At 36.0% G+C, this 21629-nt stretch overlaps 2 protein-coding genes and 1 long non-coding RNA gene across 11 annotated transcripts; 1 reads left to right on the plus strand and 2 right to left on the minus strand.

The window, feature by feature from the left end:
• Positions 1–303: 303 nt before the first annotated feature.
• Positions 304–5323, minus strand: LOC112276916 (uncharacterized). 2 transcript variants are annotated; one of them, XM_024508733.3, is made up of 10 exons: positions 3946–5323; positions 3612–3710; positions 3356–3448; positions 3138–3242; positions 2577–2726; positions 2356–2454; positions 1889–2017; positions 1502–1681; positions 1110–1226; positions 304–928 (listed from the first exon to the last, which is right to left on the minus strand). In XM_024508733.3, exons 1-10 carry the CDS (start codon positions 4213–4215, stop codon positions 770–772), a joined length of 1401 nt encoding a protein of 466 aa, XP_024364501.1. In that variant the 5' UTR covers positions 4216–5323; the 3' UTR covers positions 304–769. The 2 variants fall into 2 exon arrangements, with proteins under 2 accessions (XP_024364501.1, XP_024364500.1); XM_024508732.3 differs by having other exon boundaries at positions 3612–3728; positions 3946–5322.
• Positions 5324–12554: 7231 nt separating this feature from the next.
• LOC149986367 (uncharacterized) lies at positions 12555–15634 on the minus strand. Of its 2 annotated transcripts, none has more exons than XR_016500667.1 (2): positions 14186–15634; positions 12555–12972 (listed from the first exon to the last, which is right to left on the minus strand). It is a non-coding gene; the product is annotated as an uncharacterized LOC149986367 (long non-coding RNA). The 2 variants fall into 2 exon arrangements; XR_016500666.1 differs by having other exon boundaries at positions 13444–15634.
• Positions 15635–16001: 367 nt separating this feature from the next.
• LOC112276860 (uncharacterized) lies at positions 16002–21141 on the plus strand. 7 transcript variants are annotated; one of them, XM_024508630.3, is made up of 6 exons: positions 16002–17010; positions 17200–19280; positions 19404–19479; positions 19774–19987; positions 20216–20329; positions 20917–21141. In XM_024508630.3, the coding sequence occupies exons 1-4, from the start codon at positions 16711–16713 to the stop codon at positions 19966–19968; spliced, it is 2652 nt and encodes an 883-aa protein (XP_024364398.1). In that variant the 5' UTR covers positions 16002–16710; the 3' UTR covers positions 19969–19987; positions 20216–20329; positions 20917–21141. The 7 variants fall into 7 exon arrangements, with proteins under 7 accessions (XP_024364398.1, XP_024364405.1, XP_090103149.1 ...); XM_024508637.3 differs by having other exon boundaries at positions 16031–17010; positions 20921–21141; XM_073531117.2 differs by having other exon boundaries at positions 16573–17010; positions 19780–19987.
• Positions 21142–21629: the final 488 nt, after the last annotated feature.

The raw sequence follows: 21629 nt of genomic DNA on the forward strand, positions 1-21629 counted from the left end.
TCACACCAAGTTGCGATACTACTGTTTTCTTCTTCAAGCATGAAAAGGCCTGATACCCAGAGCAGCTGTTAGTATTCATAATTCTGACATGACCCGATTGGCTTCAAACACTTTGGTTTTCTAAAGCACTTAGACGCGATGGGGACATGGGAACTCTGAATTCACAAGATGGCGAGGTAGCTTCACAAGCATTGAATAGCAGTGAACTAAATAACACTTTGGAGACCTTGACAGAAATACATTTGACCGGAAGCCTACTAATCGCTACTGAAAACCGATAATAATAAACACTGGAAACAGAAGGGCTCAGTAAACGGAACATGATTGCAAGTATCGACCGAAAACTGTACATGTATAATGTGGGCCTCCTCCACATGTAGATGTACCAAGGATCACTATGCAGACACATCTGTGTGAGAATGGGGAGCAATTCACCCCCAGATCAATGAGTAAAACGATCAAGTGGGCAAGCTGTGTGCTCACTGTCCGTCTCGGATCTTGACACTTTGAAGAAGGCCCACATGGGAAACTCTATGCCCAGTCGAATTCACTGATGCAGATAGATGGAAAAAGGAACCAAAAACAACCAACCTGTCTCAGCAGGACCCATCACCGCATCCAACTGTCTTAAGGCTGCTGCATGACCATCTACAAATGCCCGAACAGTAAGGAAGCCCCACCAAACTAACTCTTCATTGCTCAAGGGGGCTTTAAATAAAGCATCGCACAACGATTGAAGTTCATTATCTCCAATTGCACCTCATACAGATTATTTCAACTCCTTCAGATCATCAGCCACTTTCAGAAGACGGTTGATATCAACAGATGGATAATGCTGAAGAAGCTTCAGGTTTGTTGTGAAGTCCCCAGCTAAAAGCCGGCTTCTCAAGCATAGAAGCATAGAGCAGCAAACCCTCAACAAAATTTCCTGTGGGAAACAGCCCAAATAAGTTAGAACATAATTTTCTAATACCGTTTAAAATTTGGCCACACAACAGCATCAAGCCATAAAGCTGTAAAGCCGGTATCATACAACATCAGCTGAGCTACTAGTGCAATAAAGATAACACAAGTGCAGTAGCTCTAGTCCAAGAAGTCTGCAAGCATACCAGTGGACCATCCGGGTTGCTAAGAAGAGAATCCCAAAGACGAATAGAGTCAGCGAAGTTGAACTCTTGAGTTAGCAATAGAGTTATCCACCTGAAAGCATAAAATTGAGGATTGACCTGTCGATACACACAAGCAATTCAATTTCCAACCTTATACTTTACACAAACATGCAGGAAAAACTCCCAAGAGCAAGTCAGCATGACTTCGGGACTTACTAGTGTGGCATCAGATAGGAGCTACTATTAACACCAATCAGATCAACTATGATAGCAGAGAAGCAGAACGCATAAAAGATCATCACAACTACTTGGGGCTGCGCATGTTGCTACACGCTGCCGTGTCCATGCCTACGTTCATGTTACATTCTGCATTATATTCTGCATAAGAATACCTTCGAAGTGATCTCCAAGTGCCTCCATAACTCCTCATCATGCTTACGCAGCAGTTGGGTCATCTGTAATATAGTAGACCGAATCCCCACAGCACTATTATCAAGTTGCTGACAGAAGTGATCTCGGAAATCACTCAGCAGCTCCACAAAGCAGAAAAAGGAATCTTCCTCTGCATGTTTCTGACCACCACACAAGTTGCTATTAGGCGTCTTTCAGGCTTTCTCCGAACGAGAGACCAAACCAGTTGCATGCCACAAGGACCCAACAATAAGCTGCAATATTTATCGCATGCACATGACACTGAGGTGGCGGAGCAAGAATTGAAAAAATGCGTTATTCAATACATTTTCAGTACATTTCCACACGTATATTTATAATTGTCTCACCACATTGGACTCATCAATATCAGTCTTGAAAACATAGTAGAGCGGAGCTAAGACTTCGTTCATTCCTTGAACATAGCGGATCCCTGGGTTCAATTTAGCAAATATAAATAGGATTCTCTTGAGTGCTTCCTGTTCCACATGAGAAAAATGCAAGCAACAGACGGACTAGTAAGTTTTGGTTACCTAAGTTGCATAAACTTCGCACCTTTGTCCAACTACCCCAAGCCCACAACCTAGCAAAAGCAACAATCGAATATCGTCGCAAATATCACCACCTCACAATAAGTGACTCAACAAATAGATGGCTGTAAACATTTCAAAACATGTCTACCGGCCCAGAATAAGAGGACGCCTAACAGTGCAATCAGCAACAAACCACTCTGAGTAGGTATCCCAGCTGTGGGAAATCATCCGAAGTTAGACTGGTAGAGAAAAATGACAATAAGGCTTTAGTAGAATGTGAATACTTGGTTTTCTCGAGCAGAGTCATTGTCTCCGCAAAAAAATGGCATATCCGGATGCGTCCGCTTCACATCACGGTTAATTTGCTCTGCAAGCTCAGTGTCCTGTAGTCATTTCAAAAAAGAATCAAAGCAAGTTATTTTGAAATTCAGACGGTCCAATCGTAGCAGTCGAATAAGAGAGTTGCTACGAGCTAAAATCAAATGAAAGAACTCAAAGGGAAGACCTGAAAAAATTGGTGCCAGACACTCTTGCTGCCGAGACTCAAAGGGTGATCATCATGAGAAATTTCATGTCGCTGCAGAGGCCCCTCCAATGCTTCCAGCTCTGCTGCCTTCATGGCTTCCATCTCCTCCTTCCTTCTTGTAACCTCCGACTGCAACCATAAGAAGAAAAAATTATACAAATGTCAAATGTACCGTCGTTACCTATATAGCGGTTCTAAGTAGCACATGAACCCTCAGAGTTCAAGCACTTTCACGTCTAGGCCTCCTTCATGTACCATTGACTACAGAATTCATCAAGCCCTTACGAAGGGTCACATTGAATTATGATAACAGCAGTTTGGCACAGCACAAAGTAAAGAAACAAAAAATCGTCAGTAAATTCAGCAGCTTATATAGATTACTGAACCGATTTCCCGAGGTTCTCATTATCTGTGACCTCAAGAAAATTGAGACAAGAAACTTCTTTGAAGAGGCCTCCAACTTCTAACAAATGTAATATGTACAGATAGAAACTCCAATTTCTAACCCTGCGATAGGTAATTACAAAAGAGGAAGCTTACAGGATTGATTATCATCTCCTCCCGAAAAACAGCATATGTAGCCCGCTTCTTCTCCAGTTCCGTAGCCCAATCATCTCTATTTCTTGGCAGAAAACCAAGTAAAACCTATGCCCACAATATTCACAACATGACATCGAAATTGCAGTTTAGTAAAAGGATTCCTCACATGGAAACTTAAGGTCTGATTGCAAGGAAGCAATCAAGGACGCAATATGTACCTTCCAAGTAGTTGCTCGAATGCCTCCTGTATCGGGTATTCCTTGGGATGATAAACGTTGCAATTCTGCTAGGTGTATTCTTCTCCGTGATAACTGAAAGCGTTACACAAAGCAGCAGCTTAAGCAGTAAGATGTCAATCTTAATGTTGATGAACTCATTAACCAAGAAGGAATATTACACATCATAAACAGCATCAAGAGAGGTGCAGTAATTCATCAACCAAAATACGTTTGTGATTGACATATCAGGACATACCTCAGTATTGAAAAGAGTTACCCGGTAGTCAAACGACGAAGGGCTTTTTATCACTTTGTTTTCGTCTGCGTCTGAAGACTGCTCCGAGTAGTCAGCATTCTGCATCGTATTGATGGTCTGCGATCAGGCAGAGGAAGCAAGAAACGAACTCAACTAAGGCTCCCTTATGATAAGCCACCAACATTTGAACAATAGTACACCCCATTTCTCAGCAAAAGCTTTGAAAATCTAGCCATTTCAGAGCTAGTTAACAAAAGAGAACTCGCGTCAAACACGCTCAACCGAGATATCGAAGGAAAACTTGATATCATCAGACACAAGCAAATATCTGCACCTGTGTGGGCTGCGTAGCCGGACCAGAAGCATCATTCTCAACTTGTGGAGCGGCAGCCTCTTTCTGCGTCGTAGTTATACTGCTTAATGGATCGTCATAATGACCTGCGGGCTTGCCAATTGGCTCCAGCAGAGTACCAGAGCCTGATGTTTCCCCAAAGGAATACGAAGGCTTCATAGTCGGTCTGGTACTCGATGACCAGGATGCACTATTGAGCCATGCCGGGACTGGCTTCGGGTTCATGCTGCTACCAGTTCCCGTAGACATCATCGGACCATACAGTACACTGCGTGATATTAACCCTAATTCTAATTCTACAGCTTTCTCGGACCTTCTGAAAATGGTTCTACACTTTGCAACCAAATTGATACTCTAAGTCAGAAATTGCTGTTCAAGACAAATCCAACGCATCCCGTAGAAAGATTCGTAAGATGAACAAACAACCTACACCTCCTGAACCTCCACCTATGATGCAAGTAGATTGAGAATGAGACAGGACTTAAAATATCCTCAAATTTCCTCTCTTGCCTTATCTTCAGAGCTTCTTTCCCGCATTGCCCGTAGTTCAATCCTTGTATCAATGCTCAACAGAAATACCGATCTGAATCCTGGCCTTGGGATTTCAACTCAAAACCAAAATTAACTACGAAGATCCTCTTCGAACACGATAAAGCGTCATCAACAAGCAGCTCCAGCCATATCCTATCACCTCTTCAACTGATAACTTCGATTTTGATACCGAAACACGTCTGATCAAGACCTTATGGATAAAGAAGACATCAGAGATGCATCCAGACAATCAGCTTGAAATTATTTGTCTCCACTGCTTCAGTCTTCAACAGCTCTCCATATGCGACAACCTCGATGGAAACACGAAGCACGTCGACAATCCACTGGGCCCAGCTATTGTAACAAATTGAAGGAGAGTCTTCGCCGTCCTTGACCACAATTACAAACGATGACTAAATTTTCTTTACACGAATGAACCCTTAACTTTCTCAGGGACGGGATCCTCGACGATTTCACGCAGCAACTCCCTTCGCTTCCCAAACAAAAAACATAGAGAATGAAAACCTTCTTCAGTTCCAAAAGAATCAACGGAACCTCTACCACCGATAAAAATTGCTTAAGACCTTCTCGAAAATCTCATCAACCTCGCGCTCAATCACAAAACCCCCGATTCAGCCAAACTATCCTCCCGTTAACGCAATTCCGCAACAAAATCCGCTACGAAAATTCGACACGACACGGCATCGGGTTCGACAGAGTTCTCGCAATAATCCACCAGACAGACGAGGAAGGGGAAAAAAACATCAACAAACAATTAAAAAGCTAAATTAAAACAACAACAAAATTAATAATGAGGAATAAAAAAAAAAAACAAAGCGCGTTCGGAATAATAAGCTCTCATCTGGAAGCGACGCAAGAGGGAGATACCCACCGGGACCATCCGGTCACCCCCCTACTCGTCGTTATATCGACTTGCGGGGTGACTGGTTGGGTCCGGTGGTGGTCGTGCAATTGAATTGCCCAATGAGTTGCTTTCGTTCTTTCCGGTTGGCCCTAAACCCGAGTCCCGTCACACAGCCATCGAGGACTTCGAAGAAGTATTTCCCTCTCACAAGCACACCTGACAACCAAGTTTCTATAATTTCTTCATTCCATTGTGTAACTATATATGTACATTTATATATATATATATATATATACATATATACATATTATAATTATAATATGGAAAATATGAAATAGATCCATGCTTTTAATAAACAGACTCACCCTCGATAAACCATGATGAATTTATTGGTTGCAAATCCAATAGTAGAAATGTCATTTGATTTTTGTTTAAGATGGTTTGGATGGGTGGATAAATTTAGTAAAAAATTGGGTCTATTTAACATTTTCCTATAATATAATCTCTCTCTCTCTCTCTCTCTCTCTCTCTCTCTCTATATATATATATATATATATATATATATCAAAAGATATAGATGTTTAGATGCAAAATAGTTACATTTATGAATCTTCTATTGAGATTCAAAAAAAAAAAATTGTTCATTTTATCACTAATTGAAATGTTTTTATAGAACCATGCAACAACTCAAGAATGGTATTAAGTTCATTGAACAAGGTTTATTTTATTTTATTTTATTTTATGTTGATAAATCCTTGAAGTAAAAGTAGCAAAGAAAACAAATACAAGATTCAATTCACTTACATCTTATCACAAAAAAACAAAGTATTAGAAGTGTTTAAAATTCTTTAATTTTGGAGATCAAATGCATAGAAATGTTGTCACTTAATTAAGATAGTTATAAAAGTTATCACATTGTGAGTTAAAAATATAATCTATTAAATTAGAACCAAGAGTAATATCACTATTCTAGAGATCTTCCAGCAGTGTACTATTACACCTTTAAAATATCACAATAAATGTAATATTGAGCTATTGTAATAAAGAGGAGAAGAAGAATATATATATATATATATATATCAAGTAATTTTAAATGACTATACAAGACATAACTTTGCAATCCATGTAGAGGCCCTTCTGATAAAGAACAAAAAAATTTAATATAAAATATTTGTTATGAAACCATTAAAAATTATGTTTTATATTTAAAAAAATAAAATAAGAATACATTTTTTAGACTCATAGACATAAGATATCAATTTTAAGATGGCAAAAATTCGTTATTGAATTTTGAATGAAAGCTTGCTCCTCTTGTGTAGCTCTATTTATATTCATATTCATTTGTAACATATGTTAAGTCTAATACAGGATAAGTAAAATAAATTATATTTCATATTACATAATTTAAGACAAATTCCCAATATCCTATATTAGAAGGACTTGCTATTATAAGTTTAATATATATATATATATATATATAATAACATATTATTTAAAATATATATATTTAAAAAATAAAAAGAGAGAGAAAAATGATGTAATTTATTGATAATTGATGGGCTTGTAGTATGAAAATATATTTTTTAAAAATATAATTAATAAAAATAAAAATTAAAGTTTTGAAATAAAATTAATCAAATATTATTTATTAAATGTAGATTATATAAAAGTTAGTATAGATATATATTTTTTATATGTTGCATAAGTGATTTGATTTATTTAAATAATACTATAATATAAAGATATTATTTTATTATAAATTTATAAATTATAAAAAAAATATAATTAATAAGCATATCTTATATGTTGGAAGTATTAATGTGTTTTTTATTTATCTAAAAGTCTACACATATTTTCATGCAATTATTAAGTTATTTATTTGTTTTACAATTTTTCAAACCAATATCTTAATTATTATCATCCTTTGTCTATTCTTTGCTATAACAACTAAGTTTTATAAGCAAAATAAATTTGAATTAGGGGTTTTCATTTGAAGAATTTGATAAAGAGGTAATTTTGTGGGCATATATATATATATATATATATATATATATATGTATGTATATATTTATTTATGAACCTAAGCATCTAAACATCCATTCAAATTATATTATAATTTGATATTTAACTATAATATATTATTTTTCAAAGTAACAAGTTATAATAATGAGAGGTATATAACATGTAAGTAGATGCTATTTATTTTGCACATCATATATATTAAAGAAAGTTGTTAACATTTAATAGTATAAATTAAATTGATGGTCACAATACAAAACATATAACAAGAATCTTTGTAATCTATTTATTATAATTAATTATATATATATATAAATTATAATTTTAAAAAATTATTATAAAAATTAGACAAAATATATAAAGAAAATTAAATATATATATATATATATATATATATATGTTGCATGAATATTATAACAATGAGATGAATTTTAAATAACTTATTATTAAATTTTAATAAAAAAGTTTTATATTTAATTAGAAAGCCAAATATTTAAACTAAAGTAGTTTAGACAACAATGCTTTTGAAAGAGATGTGTATTAAACGGCTCCTTAGAGAGCATTAAATAATCCTGTCTATATGATTGCATTGTACTAATTATTAACACTCTACCTGATTTATTTATTTTTATTGGTTAACATAATCACTCAACTTAATGAACAATAACTCAAATTTTTACAAGCCTTACATTATTTTAGAATTTTTATGTAGTGGTTTTTTAAAAATAGTAATAAGAAAAAAATATAAGTTAAAAATTGTAAATCTTTTATTGTGCTTAATTGTTTGATATTACATTAGTTTGAATAAAAAAAATCATATAAAAACTGAAGTTACAACATATTGCAATATTTTTTAAAACTAATTATCTAAAATTTGATAGTCAACCTGTTTATTAAGAAATTTTTATTAACTAATGTTTGTCTTATAGGATTTATGAAGATGATGTGAATTTCACAATTTTTTATACTTGTAACACAAGCTAAAATCAAGTCTAAATTTTTTATGTTATTTTTCTTAATATATCCAAAAATCCATTTGCATGATTAGTTTATAAAAAAAAACATTTCAATAAAAAAATATATCAATATTTATATATTATTAAAAAATAAAAATTTGTATAAATCTAAAGTAGAATAATGTCAGAATAATTCATTACACCCCCCCTGTCCTCCATCCATTAATTTGAGCCCTACAATATCTTATGCTAAAAAGTGTGCTAGTTAGGCAAGAATATATGAAGTATTTGAAGTGTGTGTGATCCCTGTAGTTCCAGTTCGGGAGTGGCGGAAGCAGATGGTGACTTTGCGGAAGTGTTGCTAAATTCACTAATTTTATCGTGTCTTCGATGGCAGCAATGAAATTCTTTTGTGACGTGGTTAATAACTTCTCTGATTCTTACACAGCACTAGTAACAGCGCACGAGGATTGAAGTAATGCTGATGTGATTATAACCAATAAGTGAGTTTGCAGCATGTGGAGATACAAGCGGTGGTAGTTTTCATAAAAACCACACGCTGAAACAGACAAAATTTCTGAACGGCAGGCAAGCAGCGATGTATCGCTTTGGCAGCACAGAGAATGCTCACACAAGAAATCCAAAAAATAAGAGTTAGACAACGGTATAGCAGATCACGCCTTGTCAGTGACTTTCATGAGATACGTACTAGAGTGACTTCGATACTCTACTTGACGTCGAAGCCATGTCACTTTTGCGAACGTAATTATCAAATCAAAAAAACAATGCACAGGGGGTCGTGGCCATCAGGAACCACCGTGATTCTTGTGAACATATAGCACGCAATTGGAAAGCTTGAATGGGTGATACACAAATCCGTCATTTGCGTACAAGATGAGAAAGGTTCTGCTAAGCTTCAATTTTCATGGTCCAGCGGGGAAGTTCACTCCCAAGAAACACTAGCTCGAACAAAATATGGCCTGCGGTATTTCAAGCACGATTTATTTAATAGCCACAATATTGCTCTCACCGCACACTTTGCAAAAATTTGCTAAACTAATAACCATAGGCAGTTTCATAGCACTGGAAGCTCTAGCTGTTCCAAATTATGAAATCGAACATCTCAGTGAGAAAAGAAGACCAGGCCTTCAACATGGTAAATTGTTCCTGCCCTCGTTTTGAAAATGATGTATTTTTAAGACATACAATAACTCAGGGTAGCGCTGAAGCAGCCGCTAGGCTGAGTAGGTTCTGATCTCCTTGCATGGACATTTTTCTCACAGCGAAGAAATGGAAACCGAATCTGCCAAGGGAGATGTACGATTCAGAGGTAAAAGTTGGTAAGAATACGTTGGTCTTTGATGTTTAAAATCTTCTCACATGACGAAATTATATGGCCTCCTCGGAATGTTTGAGATCTCGCACGATCAATAATAGGTTGTTTTTGTACTATGGGGACTTGAGAAAGTAGAATATAGACGCAAAACCGGATGCAACCAAAATGGCTCTACAAAGCAAGGGATAGGTTAGACCATCTGAGGTCATCGCCTTGAGATAAGCTGCAGGGTGGCTGCAGAAGGAATAGGGGCCTCGCTCCACCTTGTCTCCAAAGAGGAGTCGCTAAACATCCCTAAGAATGTTCAAGAGCACCGCGAGTTCTCTTACCTGTTGACGAGCGCCTGATTTTTTACAGTGACAGAGGTCATGTGCAAAGAAGTGGGGATGGTACAACTAACTTCCACCAAAAGCAGATGGTAGCTATGGGAAAGAATGTCACGTTCTTAAATACACTTTGCCGGTGCGCTCCATCGCATATCCCTCTCAGTCAAGCCAAACAACCAAAACTGCATATCTAAGAGGAAATCTAACACACGAACAGCCGGCACGCCATCAACAACACCATAGACACAACTGTTAGTGCTCCCACAATTTACCAGGACCCAAAATTTTTGATTGTTATCAAAACTAATGCTAGCAAGACACCAAGTGATGTAATCAAGAAACGAGGGTAAAGAAAAATTTGCAGATTACAAGGAGTTCGAGAGAGAGCGACCCCACTCACAACGCCGCCACCTTTGTGGACTTGCAGATCGGCATGCTTGTGCACAAGCTACAGCATGGATACAGATTTGATTTCTCATACTGTAACTTGTAGAATCGGGAGACGGGCGCTGGGGCCGAGGGACTAGGGACTAGGAACGGGGATGGAGGCAAGGGTGTAACGATGGTCTTGGCTATGGATCGATTTATTAAAACCTGTGTCATTTTAACATTCCTCTACATATATATATATATATATATATAATTGTTTATTACATCAAACTATTAAATAAAATAAAAAAAACTTAGCTTGCATATGGAGGATATATAATATAATAATAAACAAAGGATGTAAACAAATAAAATTATAATTATGTTTTCACTTCTATTGATTATTTTATTTGTTAGATTTCTATAGAAACGTTTTTTAAAACATATTAATTAATAAATTTTACATCCACTATACAAAACTTTAAAATAAGAGATAAATTACAATTTTTAAGAATCATTGATATGTTTAATAAATTAAGCTAATACTTTGTATTTAAAAGAGGTACATATCAAAGTTTGATCTATATTATTTAAGCATAAAATTTTTCTATAATTATATTATATATATTTTTATATTTATATATAAATATTTATATATATAATATTTTTGTATAAATATACATACATGTATCAACTATTAATACTATTATTTTAAAATATCATAATCTACTTCAATAAAAGAAGATACATTATTTAATTGATATCTACAATCATTCGTGTAACTAGATCTATATTTCTTTACAAACATCTATTAATACCAACATTCATTAAGATAAATATAACAATAATAAAAGATAGTATATTCATAAGTTAAAAATCCTAAGATACTTATATTTATAATTATGTCAAATTGATTTAGTTATAAAGTAATTCTGAATTTATTATAAAGTGGAATATAATTCCACATATATTTGTATTTCTTACAATCAACAAAAGTAAATTAATTTGATATTTTCTTAATTTCTTGTCAAAGATATTTAATTACATTAGAATTTTTATATTAAAGAACATATCAAATAATTAGATTTATAAATAATAATAATAAAATAAATAAACTCCAACTATCATATGATTCTAAAATAATATAATTATAGAACCAAACTGATTGATAAAAAAATTATTTTAACCATCATATAAGCAATTAACTAAAATTGAATCTACTTCTTATATTTAGACTTACAAAAATAATACTAAAATACAAATAACGTGTGTAATGACATAAAAAATTTAAACATTATATTCTTACACATAATATTTTTCAAAAAATAAAATATCATAAAAAAATATTTTAAAAATTATTAAATTGACATATAATATCTTGTAAAATAAATCATACTAATAATACATATACTTATTTTCATGATTTTTTATTATTTTTATAGAATAGTTGAATATTTCAATATTTAATCAAATGTAAGTATTTGATGTAAACATACATATTTATTTTGATAATTATTTATATGATAAAATAAAATAAAATAAAATAAAATAAATTTCATAATATCTTTTAAAATAACTTTAAAAAAAAATTGTAAACAAGATTTTGATTATAAACATGTTTATAGGTTAAAAACTTGGTCAATAAACTAATCATGTATTATACATGTTGATAATTTGTGGAACAAACTAACTAAATGACACACATGTAAAAAACTTATCTTGTAAATAGAAAAATATATCTTGTCATTAAGACACATAAAAAAAATTTAATAGAACATCACAACACAACTTTTAATTAAATAATATATATGAAAATAAAAGTGAAACTTTCTTCATTCTTGTCAACATTTTTTTGTTTTTTATCCAATTTCAAAAATTTATACTCTTTTTGCTTTTATAAATAATTATTCTAATTTTAATACTTTATTATTTTTGAAATAAATATTTATTTTCTTTGAATTATGCAAAAATATTTTAAGGTTTTTCTAATTCTAATTTATATTCATGATACTATTAATATACTATCTACATAATGTATAACTATTTAAACAAAATACATCTATACACCATATTTTTTTATCTTAATTTATTCTTTACCAAAATTATTTGAATGCATCTTATTTATTTTTTAATTCTATTTCAATTCTTCAATCATTGTGTTGTGCTTGGATTTAGTTAGTTGCATGCAAGAATTCCAAATTAAATACATTTCTAAACATTCTAAAAATTATTCAACAAAAAAAGAAAAAGAAAAAAAGAAACCTTGACCAAATACCTTGTATCTAGTAACCGGATCACCAAACATCAATCCTACTGTCTTATCGTAAACTGCACAGTATTCGTCAGTCCTCCCAAACATGACTTAGTGAGCATGAAAACCACAGCAACAAAGTATAAGCCAACAAAGCCTGATAACTTGAGAGGACACTAATTCCAAAAATCTCATCTCATGAACTGTATCAATTTTGATCACAAAACTCTACACTTTGAATGGAAGCCGAGCCACTCTTCAGACAAATGCTTTCTCCAACTTTTTGTGTCCGACACGAACCAACTCGTACATGGCAGCTCCTCCCAATCCATCAACGACCACCACTGCCCGAACACCTGAACACGAATTCAAGGTGTGCGTTGGCCCATACCCAAGATACCCCGAAGAACATCTAACAATTCTATTGTAGAGATTGCTAGTTATTAACTGACTTGCAATGGAATGGAAAACTTGTCTCTGAATGAAAGAAATCCAAACCAAAGCTATGTGTCCAGCTTATAAAAACTCATCCCAGGATAGCCCAAACGAGATTCACATAGACACTGGAACAGAAATACAAATCGTGTGAAGTCCACCCGTTAAAATTAGAACGTATGTAAACGAAATAACAAGACTACAGTATATAGCTTGACCAAGATGCGCCTACTCTTCTCAGTTCTCAGTTTACGAGACTCAGACGACGCAGGAAGAAGCAAAAGGTGGACGACCTTGAGGATTTTGAAATAGCAAACAGATATCCTAACAAAAAAGATCTCTGTATATACACAAGCATCCAGCTAATTTGGATCCAACTCACAAGGATGTACCTGTGTACGCGAACATCCTTGCAATTGATCATCTACAGTACAAGGCGAAACAGAGCTGATTTTTAAGTCGTAAATGAGAAAGCATCTGATTTGCATTGCGTGCAAACTGGCATGAGGAAATGATCTCAGCTCTTTCCAAAGACAAGGTGCACAGTATATAACTCAATCACTATTCACGTCAACTCGAACATCATATGCCTACTTCACGAGGAGATTAAAAACAATATCATTCCAGATTTTTTGCACTTGACGTTCGTTTTTTATGACCTCAGCAGTTGATCAGCAGGATTATCACCAAGAAACACTCATACTAAAACTATCGCACCCATGACACAACGTAGACAAGTAGTTCAAATTAGAAGAATAACGAACAATCGATCGAAGTGAATCACACCGTTGAAAAGCTCCCAGCTGCCTCGCATTGACGTGCTTCTCTGGACCACCATAATCCTCCTCACTACGCTCTACTACCGTACACTAAGATTCTTCATCGAAAAATGTTAATCACACCACAGCAGACAGAAAAAGTCACTGCTCTAACGCCTCGCACTAGCTCCAAAACCTCCTTCCACTCCGCCATTGCAACCGAGAAAGAAAATAAACAAAAGCCTCCGTCGATCAAACTCAGCGCACCTTAAACTCTAAACCAGGCGGCATGCAACCATGTTCTACACTCACGCAACGCCCTCCTCACACAATCCGCATTCGAAACAAGGCAATCCATGGATCAGGACGAGGCTACCTAACGAATATAGCCATACTCAATCTCCTCCTCGTGCTCCTCGACGGTAGGGAGACCCCGACCACGGATGGCAGACATGATATCAAATCCTAGGCAGTGCGAACGATCCCCGGATCTGCTCCAAACTGAGCTCAAGCAGCGACAAAACACCTCACGCACCAGCTCTTCGCCCGTATTCCAAGCATCCGCTTCACAAAAACCGCGCTCGTAGCGTTGCGACTGGACATTCACCACAATCCCGCTCTTTCAAAGCCTGGAATTTGCAGCCTCCAACATCGCCAGCACCACCTCTACAGAACAAAAAAAACTTCACAACAACGACAAGGCCGCCGACCTGCTGCAACCACAGCTCCTCCGCAACTCGGCCATGTCGCCGTCGTCCTCTGCTTCTTCTGCTTGGTTTTCATCCTCTTCTTCCTCTGGAGTTGAGTTTTCTCATCCTTCAAAGCTCCGTTGCTTGCAATGTTTCCTGGCTATGGCGGTTTCGAAGAATCGAGCCAACGAGTTTTCTCTCTTTAGCCCTCTCTCTCTCGCTCTGTCTGTTTCCGAGAACCCGCAGGTTCGGGCACGTTGGCCTAATACTCGTGGGGAACGTGTTCCCTTTGTTATTTTATTATTTATATCAAATAAATGGTTCAATTTTTAATATTTTTCAACTGAAAATACAGTAATATTATCTTTCGTCGTGTTACTTCGAGTTTTAAATGAATTTTATTATACCCAAATAAAATAAAATAAAATTGAAGTTTTCATTTTTTACTCGAAATGTTATTAGCTTAATTCGATGTGAATAAATTTGAAGGTCAGCTCTTTGTAATGTGTTTGAGAAATTTATCTCAAAATTTTAAATAACAACGTGCAATAATGTAATAATTGGAATAACTCGTTAAGTTACACTGTGGCCTAATTAATAAACGCGAACATAGTGAACACTACAATGAGGTCCCGAATCCAAGAAGAGAGAAAGCAACTTTCAATGAAGTTACTTGCAAATTTGTAATCAACAGAAGTACAAAAGACATGTTCCAGCATCATTTTTCAGATGTTTGGATAATGATCAAATGGTCCAAGATGTATATTAGCAAATGATTATGGTCATTGGACAAAATCACAAAGAACCATTCAATCAAGTTCCAAAAAACCATTCACTCATATAATATTCAAAATACAAAATATAGCACACATCTAAAAAACACAATAATAACAACCCAGATAAACATCAATTGTCGTGAAACCCATCTGGAGGAAAACCTTGGATATTTCACGCATGAACAAAAAATTTAAAAATCTTGAATCTTCACAAAAAAAGTAAAAAAGAGCAAAAGAATAGAAACATAGTGTAAGCATAATGTCTTTAATAGCAATACTTCATTATAGTAAAACAACTCCACACACACAAGCACAAATGTGTTGATTCGTTAACGATGACGCCACCACAATTGCCAAGTATAGAAAAGTCTAATAACAAAAGAGTAAACGAAAAAGTCTTAATATTAACCCCATACTGTACACACTAATTACCAAAATGGTCCCTAAGGAACAGACCAAGCGGAGCATGTGGAACGAATGACGAAAACGAGAGGAATCTGTCCAACGATATAGGACGAAGTCCTCAAACGGACGGACGAAGCATAACTTTCGTTCGTTATTGGATGGCCGAACAGGATCCCTATATTTTTTCAGACACGGACCATTAGCATTCAAGGATGACATCTACAACGTTCATCGAAGAGACCGATCATTCATCCATGAGCCTGTCCAACTGCCCGATAGGATCTCATCGGTCGCAACAGCCCTGGGCTTTTCCAGGGCCACTGTTGTTGCGAAGGCTTCGTCTTCGTCCCTCAGTCTTATTCTTCTTTGAGCTGTGGCTTGTACCGACAATCGTCAGCACGTCTCTTTTGCGGCTGTTGTTTCGTTTCGCCACAGCTTTAGGTGACGGTCCTGCGGGTTTAGTTTTTGAGGAAACACGGCTGCGTTAGTTCAGCTCGTTTCTCTGCGTTTGTTTCGAATTTGAAGCGTTTTCTAGGAAGGTTGCGGATCGAATGGATTTTTGAACGGCTTGTCGATCTGGTATTGACGGAGTGAAATATGTTAGCTAGTTGGACCGAGAGCCGGGTTCCGAGACTAGTGAACCGAGAGCGGTGATAGTTGTTGAAATGAGAGCAGCACAGTCATTTATTTCAGAAGTGGTGCTTTGTCTTCAGCAAGAGAGTCGACCTAAGTGTATCGACTACTCTGTTGCTATGGACGTGTTTCTGTGGTGATAACTGTGCTCCGAGTGATTTTTTCAAGATATTTCGAGTTTGATGATGATTGTCGGATTTTGCTCTTTATTTTATTTTATTTTTACTTTTATTTTTATGATCCTAATTTTTAGATGCCAGTAATGTCTGCATCGCTCATTGGCTAGAAAAGCTGGTTATTATTATTGCACGATAGGCACAAAGTTAGACCCTTAGGGTTCGATAAACTAGCTCTACAATTTTTTTCCTTAGAATTGGTTAGCGACTACTTATAGAATAATGGATGACGAGATGGACAGCAATCTGGAGATGAAATGTTCTGTTGATGAAGCTTGGTACGATGGAACGTTGTCTAGAGTGAAAGGCCAGATCATTGTACACTTCAAAGATTTTGACGAGGATGAGGAAAGTTTAGAGATGTCAGTGTTGACGGACCCTGCCAAATTACGGTCACGGGTTAGAGTGAGGTCAACTCAATTGCAAGATTCTGAATGCAAGAAGGTGCGTACAAATCAGAGGATATGTGGATGCCTCGACGATGGCGAAAACCGCAGATATTACGATGCCGAGGTTGTTTCGGTAAGTATGAAGAATTCATCAAATTCACGAACAGCACTTTATTTATTTATATATTTTTTTGTTTATTTTTTTTTGTTTCTTGTTTGGTTAAATAACAGAAAATAAAGCTGATTGATTTTTCCGTTCTTAACCGCTTCTTAGAAATATTTGTGCATTATTTTGACGAAGGTTGCCAATGCATAATTTCAGATTGTTCCTCGAGATCACATCCATAAGGCGGATGGTGAAGAGTGTTGTTGCGAATTCGAAGTTCTCTGGCTTGCTGGACCGAAGAAGAACGAGCGAACCAGTGTTGGATGTGCTGAGATATGCTTCTTATCAGAAGAAATTCCTGAAGACGACCCAATGATAAAAAATTTGATTGAGGACTTCGCTGGCAATAGAGAAAAGCGGCGGAGACTGGTAACAAAACATACAGTAAGTCGACCTAGGACTTCATTACCGAGTCCGGAGCCGATTCCCTTAAAGAAACTCTCTAAGCGAACTTCTCCCCATCAATCAGAGTCTAGAACAGCGTCCATGCCTGGTGAAGAGACAAGGGAAAATATGAAAACGGTAGGGGAACAGACAAACCTTGACCTATCTAGTGATAGTGATACATTGAACGATTTGAATCCTGGTATTAGGCAAACTAGTTCCCCAAAAGGTGGTCAAAACAACGAACAAAATGAAGCAAGCAGGTTAGGTAATGGTGGCGATGTTGTAGAACCGAAGTTACCCGGTGGAAGTGTGGGAAAGAAAGTAAAGCAGCTGAAAGCGTCTCGTAGAGTAATTGTAATAAGCCCAGAAGATATCCATCATGACAAGGGCGTGAGAAAGACCATAAGAGCGGAGACACCACAATCCTCGAAAGGGCAGGTTAAATCCAACTCAACGAAGTCAGCAACCCCCAAAGACGTTGCCGTTGTCGGGAGTCACAAGAAGAAGTTGATGACACTGGGAGAGAAATTCATTAAACAAGCCGAGCTGACACTTGTCGAGCAACCCTCTCGCTTAAACTCAAAGGACGATGCAGCAGCGGAACGAAGCAACATAGTGCCGGAGCCAGTCGAGCAGCCCAAACGGAAGAGGGGTAGGCCAAGGAAGAATCCTTTACCAGAAGATAAAATTGTTGAAAAGAGCTCGTACAAAACTGCAGAGAAGAGCTCGTACAAAACTGTAGAGAAGAGCTCCCCCAAAACTATAGAGAATAGCTCTGTCAAAACTGCAGAAAAGGGCTCCCCCCAAACCGCAGACAAGAGCTCCGCCAAATCTGCAGAGAGAAGTTCTGTCAAAACTTTAGAGAATAGCTCTGTCAAAACTGTAGAGAAGAGCTCCGCCAAAACTGTAGAGGAAAGCGCCCCCAAAACTGTAGAAAACAGCTCCGCCAAAACTGTAAATGGCAGCTCTGTGGCAAAGAAGCAGCTAGTTGCAGGAGTTTGTAATGTAGATAAACACGGTTCAGTAGAAGATGCAATGGAGGAAAACGTGGACGAGGAGCACTTTGTTCCTCCTTTCAAGAAGCGACTATTGACAAGAATGCACGCTGTTGATAACACCAGTTCTGATGCAACCCCAGTGAAGTCATCGAATACTGGAAAGCAAACCTTAGCGGACAGAGTCTTTTCTGTTCGCATGAAACACGCTACGATGCGAAATAGTACTTCAAAGAATGCTCCAACACCAACTGCTGTCCAGCCACACTCTACGAAAGAAGCTGCTTGTCAAAAGCAAACCCAAGTGGAGGAACATAGGGCTACCTCTCCACAAGTGAATAGTGCACAGATCGGTGGTCAAGATGAGACGACGAGTGCCCAGGACATTGGTGCGAGCAAGAAGAAACGCCGCAGGTGTTCTTTAGTCATAACCGATGATGAGAAGTCTGAGGACATCTCTGAAAAATCCTGCAGAGAACAGAACGTCAAGGGCGCAAATGGGAACCCTGTTGTGGATAGCTACTCTGCCGGCGGGAACAAACTTGCTCCGTTAGCGGCAACCAGCAGGAGTGTTCCGAAACTCGTGGCAGATGTTGCGCCTTACAAACAAGATGCCATAAATGCTTCTCGCTTGCTTCTTATTGAGAATATGGAAGAAGATGTTTCTGCTTACGACGTAATGCAGTTACTACAGGAGAACACGCCCGGAGTATGTGCGGTACATATAATGCCTAGATTAAGATTTGGAGTGTGGACAAGTGGTTATATTCTATATCAAGATCACAGTAGCGCCGAGAAGGCCTTGAAGTGGCTCACTGATTACAGCGTCCGATTCGTCATCTCTTCGAATGGAAGGTCAGTATCAATCGTAGTCATCTAGTTGCGTGATTCCTATCCAATTCAAGTTTCGGAATGTTTGCTAGTGAGTTCCCTGGATGACTAAATCTCCAACGAGCATGTTTCTTCCGCTTCTTGCAGGCCGTGGATAGTGTCACCGTCAGAAGATGTACACGAGCCGCGTTTATATGGATTTGCGGCGCACACTGCTTTTAAGGTAGAAGTTCGGTGGCTTGTCTGTAGGTTGGTTTGAAAGTTTTAGGTTTCCAATTTGTTCTTTTTTGTTCTTATAAAAAATTAAAAATTATTATAATTAATTTAATTTCCTTCCGTTTCTTTGAAGGAAAACATGTTTTTTCTACTTTTTAACGTTATTATAAGATCTATGTGTAGCTAAACAGACATTGAACCTTGCTGAACATTGCATAGTTTTTTTGCACTTCAATGAAGCGGAAAATCATTGGAAAAGCTAACATAATTATATTTGTCTGATTTGTGGTTTGATTTAAAGATACAGGTTGACAACTCTGGTATAATCGGTATTATATCCGACCAACCTTCTGCACATTGTTTATCCGTCGTGACAAAGACATCCCACAGCACCGCATATTCTCTGGCTTTGAAAAAACAGGAAGATTATGAGAAATACAATAAGTGGTATATGGAGCTTCGTGAAAAAATTGTCGAGGATGCAAAGAAGAGCTGAGAACTCTATTAAAAGCGAGGTACGAAAGAAATGATATGCGTGCATTCAATTTCCAGTAGTCAGATTGGACGGGGCTATGTGGGAGGCATGGCGCCTTCTTCTGAAATTTTATTCTGATCTGTTGTATTCCTCCCATTATCTGACTAAAGCTCAGACTGAAATTACATCAATGTCTTCACTATCAAGAGGAGGGGGAAGCATTCAACAATTTTGTTAGACCAAAGTCACCTAATATTTGGCGTGACAGACGGTGTTCATTGTAGGCGAGTCGCATGAAGAAAACAAACTGAGTTGAGAATTTCCAGCTGTCACATGTAAAACTTATGTCTAATGCACCCTTGCCCTCCAAACATATTTAGAGGTACGATTTGTCCTCCTTATGCAACTTTCTTGGCATTCTTAACATGCAAAATATTAGTTTATCCATGGCTCTTTTCCTCCCTTCTCACCAATGAGTACAAAATGCCAACATTGTTATTCTTGTGTAATTGCTATATATTAAACAACAATTGCTTAGATTTTGTAAAATTTTTTTTAGTTCAATCTAAAAAAAAGCAAGAAAAATCAAAGACCTAAGCCATTTGAGTTGAGATGCTCAATATGTTTGATAATAAATACAATCTCTTATTTATATTTTCAAAATCTTGAATAAAATTTTTTTTAGTTATGAATATTTTTTTAAATTGTAAATACTTCTAAAGTCTAAGTTGGGTTGCTTGATTGAAAATTTCTAGATTTGTTGATTGCAAGTCTATAAAATTAATGATAAATACTAAAACAAGTGTATCAATAGATTTTCCTTAAGCTTTGAAGGTCTTGGTTTGTCTGTTCTAAGATAGTAAAGTAATGTAGTTGAGACAATCATGTTTTATTTGAATTGCTTCGTTCTTAATAAAAATCTTGATTACTATCTTCTCTTTTGCTTAGTAATACATTGAAATTTGACAGGCAGACTTTCTTGGTTAAAGATTTGCTACAAGACATTTCTTCATTCTTTTATTTTTGGAGAAAGACAAAGACTTTCTTAAGAATCCAACTTATGGGACACTACTATGCACCCCAAAAATTTGAAAGGTTAAAAATGTGGATTTCATAATGCCAAAGTGTGTTACCATGCCAATTGGATATATTTCAATTTTCTTTCAGCCAGCCCAATTGCCCCAATTCATAAGAGACCTTTATTTAAATGGTAAGTTTAACACAACCTATTTTTGAAATCAAATCAATCAAGAAAGGATTGATAAGTGTTATAATGACATTGAAGTATGAGTGCCCTTTGGTGAGCTTTGAGCACAAATTGCACTTCACAATTCAAAGATTTCTAAGATTTCATATTTTATGTTATATATTATATTTTATTAGAATATTATTTGTTACAATAGTTAAGATAGTTATATTTTTAAAATTTTCTTATTATTTTTTCTAAAATCCCAAATCATTATTTAAAGAATAGTCTTAAGTTTGGAATAACATCTGTAGAAGATAGCTAATTTAAGCTTCAATCAATAAATTTCATATGCTTTTAATTTGAATAGAACTATTTAATAGTATTTAATCATTTCTTTTGATAGAATTCATCATGGACACCTAAAAATAAAATTTTTCACTTAATAATAAATTATATACGAAATTTATTCTAAATTTAAGTATATAGTACATAT

This window comes from Physcomitrium patens, chromosome 24 (genome assembly GCF_059467195.1).
Source record: "Physcomitrium patens ecotype Gransden chromosome 24, ASM5946719v1, whole genome shotgun sequence".
Lineage (NCBI taxonomy): Eukaryota > Viridiplantae > Streptophyta > Bryopsida > Funariales > Funariaceae > Physcomitrium > Physcomitrium patens.